Source organism: Mus caroli, chromosome 5, assembly GCF_900094665.2.
Source record: "Mus caroli chromosome 5, CAROLI_EIJ_v1.1, whole genome shotgun sequence".
NCBI classification, from domain to species: Eukaryota; Metazoa; Chordata; class Mammalia; order Rodentia; family Muridae; genus Mus; species Mus caroli.
In genome coordinates, this window is record NC_034574.1 from 127,874,837 (window position 1) to 127,886,179 (window position 11,343).

Genomic DNA, 11,343 nt, shown 5'->3' on the forward strand with positions numbered 1-11,343 from the left:
GTGAGTTGTTGAAACCAAACTCAGGTCCCCTGGAAGAGAAATGAATGACTGTAACCACTGAGCCATCTCTCCAGCTCCTTAAAGAAAAAAGTGCATGTGTGCCTGAGCTTGTGTACAACTCAAGCTTGTGGACAACTTTGGTCCTGGCCTTTTACCTTGTTCAAGGCAGGCAAGATCTTTTGTTCCCTGAGTATAGCTGACCCAAGTCTCTGGGAATTCTGCCTAACTCGTGTCTAGCAGTGCTACTGCATCCGACCTCACGTGGGTTCTGGGCATCTGGATCCCTCATTGGCTTGTCAGGAACTGGACCCAGTGAGCCTAGGTCCCAGGTATGGTCCTTGGGCAATGCCTCTCCGGGGTTAAGGCCATAGGCCCCTTCCTGCCATGCCACGCCCAGGTGTCATCTCCCTCCTAGGGCTCACAGAACATAGCTATCAAGTGTCCTCAGCCCCCCACTTCCCTCCCCTGCCATCTTGGATGGCTGTTGGATACCACACATCCCAGAGCCCGAGGCCACTAAGCGCTAAGATATTTAAACTCTTGAGGCAAGAGGCTTGGGAGTGGCAGAGACCTGGGGCAGTATATACCTCAGACTCCCAAACCCCATTCCCAACCCTGTGTGACAAGTGACATGCAAGTTGAGCCCCAATTCAGGGACCCACCCTATGCCCTTCGCAAGTCACAAGGATGCTTCTGTCCGTTCCAGGCCTGTAAATTCAGCTCCTAGCCAGGAGCCATGCAGTGCTCCCCGACAGAGGGACCTGAGACAGGGGCTCATGCAGGGCCAGGGATACCAGTTACTTAGAAAGTCATTTAATGCATTTAGGACAAAATAAAACATCCTTAGAAATTCTTTTCTTTTTGTTTTTGTAAGACAGGTTTTTGCTGTGTAGTCTGGACTGGCCTGGAACTTTCCATCTTCTTGTCTCAGACTCCCGGGAGGGTGTTGGGATTACAGGATCTGAGCTGCCAAACCCAGATCCCTGGAACTCTTTTAGTGAAAAAATATTTTGAGAGCCTCCCAACTTTTCTAAAATACTATGTTGCTAGCTGCTGAGGTAAACAGTTCAGTCCAGAGAATTCCCGAGGCAGGTCCTGGGCTGGGCAGCTCCCACTCTCTGAACAGAGTGGGTGGCCAGGACGGCTGCAGGACTGGCTGCAGGTGTGGGTGGCCAGGCTCTATCTCCAACTGATTAGATACAGCGCACTCAGAAGCGGGGCTTGCGCTTGCGGCCGGTGTACTGGGTGTCAGGTCTGACCTCCCTGCAGGCAGACAGACAGACAGACAGACAGAAATGGACTCAGGAGAATGAAGAGATCGGAGACCTCAAACACAGATGACATCTTGGCAGCCACAGCATCCCCCTCCCTGCCTGTTGCCCATCTCCAGACACTACTCACTTGCCCTGGCGCCTGCGCCTCTCCTTCTTCTCTAGGACCCATTCCCNGCTCTTCTTTACCAGGTCCCTCCGTGCCTTCTTGTGTGGGGCCCTGGCCAGAGACAGAGCGAGAGGATGGCTATGATGCGCACAGGGGCAGCCCTGAGGCTCCCTCTTCCCTTCTGTGATTTCCACTCTGGACTCCTCAGCAACAGAACCAAAATCCTGGCTTAGCAGAGCTGTGGGGTGTGGTCCCTGCCCCTGTAAGATGGCCTTGTGTCTGGCATGCACCTGGTCCATGGAGTGACTCCAGAAAGGAGTTACTCCAAAGCCTGGTAGTGTCCAAGGGAAGCCATGGTGCCTGCACAGACCAGTGTTGCCACTTATGGTGCTCCTCAGACTTGGGAATTCAGTGTGGCTATAAGAGCAGTGCCCACCCCGCACCCCAGTCAAGTTTCTGTCAGTGTCTGAGGCCGGAAAACAAGGCTGCCTGCTCATAGCAGTCCTGACGAATGCTCCTCACAGCTGATCTTGGCCTCCAGCCCTGGCCGTGGAGGAACAAGATCCCCTCAGCTCAATGGACAAGAGGCCCAAGGATGACGGGTGTCTGCTCACCCACCCAGACACATTCCCATTGGCTGCTGGGCTGGAGTGATCAAGCCTAGCTTGAAGGAGAGCTGCCAGCTGCTTCGGGATAGACTGAGGACCCTGGGTGCTGGCAGAAGCCACAACCTAGCCTTGCCAACCCTCCCCTAGCAAAGCCAGATCAGAGGTCCAAGCTACTCAGCATTTGGGGTGGGGTGAGGCTGTGTGTCTAGGTCACCCGGAAAGAAGGCAGGCTACCTGAGGCCAGACAGGAGTCATGGAAGGAAGTCCCAGGCTGGTCCAAAGGCCAGCGAAGAGCCTGCCCTCCTGGGTGACGGTGACCAGCGGGAATTAGTGAGGTCAGATACGGCAGCACAGCGCCCCACCATACACACCGCAAGGTGTGTGAGCATGGCTTGTGACAGGAACCTGGGAGGCCCCTAGCTGCCATGAAGACAGGAGGGGGAAAGGGACTAAGCGGAGTGAGGAGGAAAGGGGAGAGGGATGGGATAGCCATTCCACTCACTGACACCTGAGTGAAGCTAAGGGACCCTAAGATGCATAAAGGGGACTGGACGCCTTGTGCTTCCTCTGCAAAGCTGAGCAAAAACAGCTAGAAGAAAGCCGGGCGTGGTGGCGCACGCCTTTAATCCCAGCACTCGGGAGGCAGAGGCAGGCTGATTTCTAAGTTCAAGGCCAGCCTGGTGAGTTCCAGGACAGCCAGAGCTATACAGAGAAACCCTGCCTCGAAAAACCATTAAAAAAAAGAAAGAAAGAAAAAAGAAACATCTAGAAGAGTCTTAAAGCTAGAAGAGTTTTAGAGCTTAGAGTCTAAAGCTCAACGGAGAATGAACCCCGAGTGGGCGAGGGTCAGGGGTCAGGTGCAGTCAGAGGTTACTGCCAACATGTGAGGGCCAAAAAGCAAACAGAACACTGTGTGNGCAGAACGTGAGTAGGGACAAGATGGGAGTCACTAAATAAAGGGAAGAAAAAGTCATCGAGGTGGAAAGGAAGGTAAGTGGCCACAGGCGCCAGGAATGATGGGGGAGACTGTGTGGAAACCTGTTTATTTTCTTAGTAAAACANAAACAGAAATGGGGCAGGTGAGCGGGCTCAGAAGGTTCAGGAGCTTGCTGCCCGAGCCTGGCCCCTGACCTGCACCCACTCGTGGTCCCCTGCTCATTCTCCATTGAGCTTTGGGACTCTTCTAGANGTTGCTTCTACTCAGCTCTGCAGAGGANGCACAAGGTATCCAATCCCCTCCATGGATCTTATACCTCATCCTTACACTAAGGTCTGTTGGGACCTCATCCTTACACTAGGGTGTGTTGGGGACCTCATCCTTACACTAGGGTATGTTGGGGACCTCATCCTTACACTAGGGTCTAGTGGTGACATGCCCTTTCTGTAAGCTGGGCTTTGTTGAATGGTCTGAGTATCTGATCTGTGGGAGCTGTGTGTGTGGATAGGAAGGACTCGGGAGGGTGTGGATGAGGATGCAGGAGCCAAGGAAGGCAGGGACCCAGGTGGTAGTGGAACGTGGCTGGGAGGAGGGTGTGGGGGAACTGTACAGGAGCACCCTGCCNAGTGCGTTGAGAAGGAGCATGCGCAGGTTCACACAGGAAGCTAAAGCGCTGAGGCTGCCCCAGGGCTCATCCTGAAGAGTGGGCAGACACAGTCCAAGAGGCACATCTGGTTGCAGCATCTTTGGTNCTGCAACTGTGTGTAAGCTAAGGCTCAAGTGAAGGTGGAGAGTGATGCCCCAGCCCCTGCCTGGTCCCCACATCTGTGCACCTTACCGCTCACTGGTAAACGTGGACTCGGAGGCCTGGTCTGCATCCTGACTTTCAGTCAGCCCCTGCAGGAAACACAGCTCTCAGTCACCCTGGAGCTCACCGCCCCAACACAGAAACATGCATCCAGGTCTGAGTAAGCCCCATAGGCCTGAAAGACAGGCCACAAGGGTGGGAGTTCCCTCCCAGGACTTACAGAAGTCTCAGACTTCTGGGCTCTGTATGCAGGAAACTGGGGAACCCTGACCTCAGCAGCCCTCCCAGCCCTTGTGTTGGGAAAACAAGGNGTAGTCTGGAAGCCCCAGGCCCTTCCTTACCTTTGGCAGGGAGGTAGAAGGCCCAGAAAACAGACAGAGGTAGAACCTGAAACAAGGGGGCAATAGGAAGCCTGGCTCACAAGGCCTCGTAGCACAGAGGCCTTACACCTCTTATGGCCCTGCTCACCCACCCAGCATTCCTCTGTCTACTCAGCAGCCTGAAAGGGCCCAGCGCCNTGGAGACAGCTCTTGGTCCCAGCGCATGCTGTGTATGTGCATACACATGAAGACAGAGATCAACCTCAGCTGTCATTCCTCAAGTCACCGCCCACCACATTCCTTGACAGCGTNTCTCACTAACTGAGAGCTCACCAAGTAGGCTAGGCTGGCNGGCCAGCGATTCCCCAGAGATCTGCCTATCCTCACTTCCNAGTCACACGTGGCTTTTTAACTTGAGTGTTGGAAAAGGGACTCAGGCCCTCATCCTTGCAAAGCAAGCACTTCCCCCACTGAGCCATCGCCCAGTCCCGGCACTTACTTCTTTGCTTTGGCACTGTTGGGGAAGTCTACCACCACGCCACCAGTGAAGCCTGCCCTCGTGGCCTGGGTTGTGATCAGCTCCAGCTGGAGAGAGGAGTCAGGGAATGGACAGAGAGACAAGAGGGACAAGAAAAGGACAAAAGCTGGAGATATCCTCAGCCCTCATTGGTCAGAATCGAAAGCACTCTCTAACTAGACCTTTCCCACTCCCGAGGCCTGGAAAGTCACCAAGGCAGAATTGAGGCTGCAGCCAGTCTCAGCAGCTGCACCTGGAGGAAGTATCAAATAAACCAATTCTGTTCATTTCCAATATCTGGTCCAGGGACCCATTTCCCAGCCCAACTAGAAATGAGTGAGGCAACTAGAGCAGACTTAGTTCTGTTACTGCAGAATCCCTTACTTATGCCACACAGGACAGAGCTGCCGAGGTCCTCTTACCTGCTCCTATCTACCTATTGGGCTAGGAAACTGGGCAGCATCAGCACCGCCTGACACCGCCTTAACTCTTCTCTCTCAGGGATGCAGATGGAGGCCAGGTCCCAGTGCATACTACATGANAGTAAACCAACCCAGGTTCCCTACCATCTCACCTGACAACAGAAGTCAACATCCCAGCCTCCCCATAGATACACCCCCTCTTGGGAAGCCATCTGGGGTCACAGTGCCATCATTAGGATACCCATTCCCTTATGGTGCCCAGTGGCAAAAAGGCAGCTGAGTGGAGAAAACTGTTCTACACTTTCCCCTCCCAGCAGCCCTCGCTACCTGCTCACCTGCTCCGAGTTCTCAGGGTACAGCTGCAGGACAGCTCGGGCCCCACGGACCTGTGGGAAACAGAAATATCAAGACCACATTAAGTGTTCTGTGGAATTACGACCACAGCACTCCTATCATGGGCAAGGTACCATTCTTAGGGCTCAGAATACCACCACCACCAAAAGACTCCTGAACTTCTCGAGTGTGTGCTGGGAAAGCACACAGTTAATTTACAGTCGCAGGAAGGAAAACTGGGGCCAGGTGGTGCATGTCTGCAACCTAAGCCCTCAGGAGCAAAGGCAGGAGGATCACCACGAGCTCAGAGCCAGCCTGGTCTACACAGTTTTAAGTCCCTATCTCAAAAGAAAAGGGACAAGAAACAAAAATAACCCAGTAAATCCTGGGATTAAAGGTGTTTGCCACAGGCTGGAGAGATGGCTCAGTGGTTAAGAGCACTTGCTGCTCTTCTAGAGGACGGAGATCCACTCCCAGCACCCGTGTGGCAGCTCACAAGCATCTGTAACCCCACACCCACCTTCAGCTGGCCACTGTAGACATCAACCACAAATGAGGTGCACAGACATACATGCAGACAAAACAGTCACACATGTAATATAAGAAAAGAAAAGAAGAAAAAAGAACGAAACAAAAAGAAGGAAAAAGGTATATGCCACAATGCCTGGCATGATTTTTTTGTTTGTTTGTTTCTCGAGACAGGGTATCTCTGTGTAGCCCTGGCTGTCCTGAAACTCACTCTGTAGATCAGACTGGCCTCAAACTCAGAGATCTGCTGCCTCTGCCTCCAGAGTTCAGGGATTAAAGGTGTGCACCATCATCCAGCTAAGAATTTTTTTTTTCCAATACAAAGAAAAAGTTAGAGAAGGGCTGGAGAGATGGATCATCAATTAGGAGCACTGACTGCTCTTCCAGAGGTCCTGAGTTCAATTTTCAGCAGCCACATGATGGCTCACAACCATCTGTAATGGGATCCGATGCCCTCGGATGTGTGTCAGAAGACAGCTACAGTGTACTCATACATACAATAATTAAATAAATCTTTAAAAACAATCAGAGGAGGAGGTAGGGGAGGAGCTTGTGGAGGACAGGGCACTCTGGCAGGCCACCTCTGTGTGCTACACATCTCTCCTCACTCAACTCAGTGGCTTGGATGCTGGCCATGCTACCCCTGGGCTTGATCACATCAGCTCTTCGCACCTGGGCTTTTTTTCTTTTGCATTTCTGAGACATCTCTGGTTGACTTTGAACTTNCTATGTATCAAAGGCTGGCTTTGAACTTCCCACTGTCCAGTCTCTGCCTCCAAGTGTGAGGATTCTATGTCTANACCACAGAGCCCAGCTGAGTCTCCACAGGCTGTGGGCTCCTTTCCTAGNAGCCTCATTATGGAACCCTTCAACTTCACCCTTGCACTTACAAGATAGAAGACTGACTGACCGACAGACAGACAGACACAGACAGGCAGAGGAAGGAGCTTATACTCACAAGGGCAGAGTACAAGGAAGAAAAGAAGCAGTACAGGCGCCTGGCAGGGACGTCCGACTTCTTGTTGGCGTTGCAGAGCCACTGCACGGCAGAGATGCTGAAAAGGAAGAGACCCCTTTAAGTGGGCCCAATGCCTTCCTTAAAGGCCTCCTGAGGCCTCTGCCATCCATCACCCACTCTAATTTNCTGCCTGGAGCTCCCATCCTACCAGTTCACTCTTGACCACTTCTTTANAGCGCAGGATCACNTGGGGAAGAACTTCCTTCCTTCAGCCACTCCAGGAAAACGCTTTCTCTGCCTTCATTCTCTCCCACCAGGGGAAACCCACCGAACAGCACTGACACACAGCCACTCATCCCTTCACATCCTTCTGCTGTATCTATTAAGTCTCTTTAAACCCCCTGATCTCAAACCTTCTGCAGTTTCATTCTTTGCTTCTGGCCCACCCCTCTTCACACCCAGCCATCCTACTGGCCCGGCATGGGCAAGGCCTACAGTTTGATCTCCAACGCCACAAAACAAAACCAACACATCAGCCAGGTGGTGTACACATTTAATTCCAGCACTTGGGAGGCAAGTGGATCTCTGCGAGTTTGGCGCCAGATTGGACTACATAGTGAGATCCTGTCTTCTTTAAAAACAAAACAGAATACACACACACACACACACACACACACACACACAAACAAATGCTTCAACTTTGAGCCAGGATCTCATGCAGCCTAGCCTTCAACTCTTGTGGCAGACAATGAGCTTGAACTGCTAACCCTCCTGCCTCCACCTCCCAAGTGCAGGGATTACAACCACGTGCAGCAACACTTCATACTTCCAACAGTAACTTCAATACTCCAAAANTGGTTACTAACATCCAGGGGCGGGAGAGGTGATCAGTGATTAAGAGTACTTGCTNCTCTGGCAGGACACAAGTGTAGTTGCCACCATGCACACAGCAGCTCACAACCTTCTTCAGTTCCAGGGGACTGGCCGCTGTCCCCTAGCAAGCACAGGGACCAGGCATGCAAGTGGTACATGCCCACGCGGTACATGCCCACACACACAGGCCAACACCTGAGGGTGCTCTCTTGCCTCTACAGACTCAAGAACATCCACACACAGAACTAGTTTTTGGCTGTCTTTGTCCTTATAAATCTAAAAATCTTAGACTATTTATATGTGTTGAATTACACTTATTTACTGTGCCTGNATCCTGGTTCATGTATGGAGAGCAAATAATAATTTTCAAGAATCTTCTTTTTNGGGGGCTGGAGAGATGGCTCAGCGATTAAGAGAACTGACTGTTCTTATGAAGGTCCTGAGTTCAATTCCCAGCAACCACATGGTGGCTCACAACCATCTATAATGACATTTGACACCCTCTACTGGTGTGCCTGAAAACAGCGACAGTTTACTTGCATATAAATAATAAATAAATCTTTAAAAAAAAAAAAGATTCTTCTTTCTCTCCACCATGTGTAGTCTGTGTATGAAATGCAGGTTTGCCAGGCTTGGTAAAACGCCCCAGTGATCACCGAGCCAGCTCCCCAGAACACGTAAATGTTTAAATGTGGTGTGATNACTGCTATACAGCCAATTTAAGAAACGCTGATCTATGAAAGTAAAAGTGGAAGGTAAAGACNGTCACCTGATGCAGCCATCAAAAGAGCCCGGTCTGAAAGGGACACCCTGGCCCATGTCCCCTAGCAGCAGGTCCCCCTCTGTGTCTCGGTCCAACGCGGCGTCTACATTGGAGGAAAACAAAGTATGGGTACAGCTACAAAGTATGGGTACAGCTGACACAGACAGGTGTGGTGGGCAGACCTGTGATCTCAGTAACAGGGAGGCTGGGGCAGGCGTGTCCCAAGTTGGGGACTAGCCTGGGCTATATGGCAAGACCTTATCTCAAACAAGCAAATAACCATCTCAGCAGCTCCTCACAAAAGGGGTTGGTGATCTTGGTAGAAGGCAAGGCACATACACTTACCCAACATGGCAGGGCTGATGTCAATGCCCACCCAGTAGTGTCCCTCTTCCGAGATATAATCTCCACTCAGTCCAGAACCGCAGCTGGAAGAAATGACCCATTGAGGCTCACATTGCCGAACCACAGAAACCCTCCACCCTGACCCAGACAATTAGACCTGGGGCCCCAGGACCTCACCCAATGTCTAACAGGTAAGAGGGCTGACCCTCTGGTAAACAGAGGAGCTCCAGCGCTCGCTCAGTCATCTTGGTCTGGATGTCAATCATCCGTGAGCTGGGAAGGAGAAAAACACGGGAGCAGTTATGGAATTCTGAGTCATATTTCTCCTAGACCAAAAGAGTCAGGAAAATAAAGAAGCAATAATCAGTTAGAGGGACTCTTTCTACCTTAAACTCTTTTTACTTCATTTAATGTGTGTGAGTGCGCGCGTGCGAGCACAAGATCAGAGGCCAAACTGCTCAATCTGGTTCTCTTCTTCCAACATGAATTTCTAGGGATTGAACTCAAGTCATAAAGCTTTACCCTCTGAGCTATCTGGCTCGCTCTTGCCTAACAATTTTAAATTTACAATTCTAACTTGAAATCAACAAACTCAAATGCAGCCCCAATGATGGGCATGGATGCTCCCACAAATTTCTGTACTCAAATAGCTGAGGCAAGACTAAGAATTTAAGGCCAACCTGGGCAAGACCCTGTCTCAAAACAACACCAGTTGGGGCTGGAGAGATGGCTCAGTGGTTAAGAGCTCCAGCTGCTCTTCCAGAGGTCCTGAGTTCAATTCCCAGCAACCACATGATGGCTCATAACCATCTGTAATGAGGATCCGATGCCCTCTTCTGGTGTGTCTGAAGACAGCTACAGTGTACTCATATACATAAAATAAATACATCAAAAACAACAACAACAAAAAAAAAACACCAGTAAAGTAGTCCCAAAAGTCCACTTGATAGAGGTGCATGTCATTTTATTGTGCACATATTTTATTAAAATGTGTGTTTGTGAGTGTGCGTATACATATATAAATACATATAGTGCATTGTTTTGCCTGCATGTATGTCTATGTAAGGATGTCAGATCTTGGAGCTAGAGATGGTTGTGAGCAGTCATCTGGGTGCTAGAAACTGAACCCAGGTCCTCTGGAAGAGCAGTCAGTGCTCCTAACTGCTGATCCATCTCTCCAGCAAAGCTGACAGGAATAGGACCACTCACTCAGCAAGTCACAAGTCAGGGANCACCTACAACTCTACTGGGCCTTCCCGCTTTACTCCTTAGGAGTGTCTTCTCTCAGAGTCACCTTCCATACTTCCTTTCACATACCAACAACGGACAACAAACGTTAGGGCTGTGGCTCGGTGGTAGAGCACTTGCCTACCACACAAGAGGCCCTAAGTTCAATCCCTAGTACCTCCAAAAAGCAGCAAGATTCGCCTCAGTAGTAANCNGTGAGTGCCTGGCCATACATCCCACCCCCAGTACCAGAAAATGAAAACCTTANAGCGTCAACCCTGAGAAACACAGTATAATGCCAGCATGAGGTCCATGTCTCCACAGAACCAAACTCATCTCTCTGAGTTCAAGGTCAGCCAGGAAGAAGGGGGAAGAGACAGTAAATCAGAGTACAGTAGAGCATAGCTGTGCATGCCTGGAATCCCCATATGCAGACGGCAGAAGCCCAGCCTTATATGATAATGTGACCATATCTCCAAAAAAAAAAAAAAAAAATAGCAAAATAAACTATAATCAACTTACTTAACTCTATATACTAAAGAATGACTTTTAGGCCAATATACTCAAAATGACATTTCAGTACATAATCTGTATAACATGGTGAATGAGTTGTGTGTGTGTTTTGTGTGTATGTGTGTGTATGTGTGCTCATTTCTTCACATTAGGCCATTCTGACTTACAGAGTTTTAATAGNTAGCTACTAGCTGCCATACTGAACAGAGAATGGCCATACCTGGTCTTCCCAAAAATCAAGGTAAACAGCCCCACAGAACAGTGTTCCATACAGCCATACGTGCGGGACCATGTCTGCAATTTTACCACTAGGAAGGTGGAGACAGAGGGTCTGGAATTCAATCACCCCCTCTATATAGCAAGTTCAAGAATACTCTGGACCATATGAGACCAGGTTTCAAACAAACAAAACCAAATAAGCTACCATGTAGAGGATTCAGATATTATTTATGTCAATGGTTGACATGACAACTCAGTGCAATCATGCATTTAAATAAAGATCACAATAAACCCACAATGAATATGTCCTGTCTCTAATAGTACTGATTCCTTCCGGGGGTGTAGCCTAATGGTAGAGTGCTTTTCAGAATCATCCAGTGAATGGCTAGGGGTGTGCCTCAAAAGTAAAATGTCTACTTAGAATCCCCAAGCGAGGGGCAGGAGGTATTGCTCAGTGACAGACCACTTATGCAATATGACAGTACCTTATCATATCTTCTAACTATTGCTTACTTTACCACATATTTAAAACACATTGTCAAACGACCCAGGGTAAACTGGAGATGAATATACCCACACTGGAACCGAGATA

General features: G+C 49.9%; 1 protein-coding gene and 1 non-coding gene across 2 annotated transcripts; both read right to left on the bottom strand.

Moving 5' to 3' along the window:
* Positions 1–797: 797 nt before the first annotated feature.
* On the bottom strand, positions 798–9,456 carry Bud23 (BUD23 rRNA methyltransferase and ribosome maturation factor). The gene is made up of 10 exons (XM_029477702.1): positions 8,970–9,456; positions 8,793–8,875; positions 8,454–8,550; positions 6,812–6,908; positions 5,328–5,378; positions 4,553–4,638; positions 4,075–4,120; positions 3,764–3,822; positions 1,402–1,491; positions 798–1,263 (listed from the first exon to the last, which is right to left on the bottom strand). Exons 1-10 carry the CDS (start codon positions 9,056–9,058, stop codon positions 1,209–1,211), a joined length of 753 nt encoding a protein of 250 aa, XP_029333562.1. The 5' UTR covers positions 9,059–9,456; the 3' UTR covers positions 798–1,208.
* LOC115031233 lies at positions 1,841–1,970 on the bottom strand. Its single transcript, XR_003836844.1, has one exon.
* Positions 9,457–11,343: the final 1,887 nt, after the last annotated feature.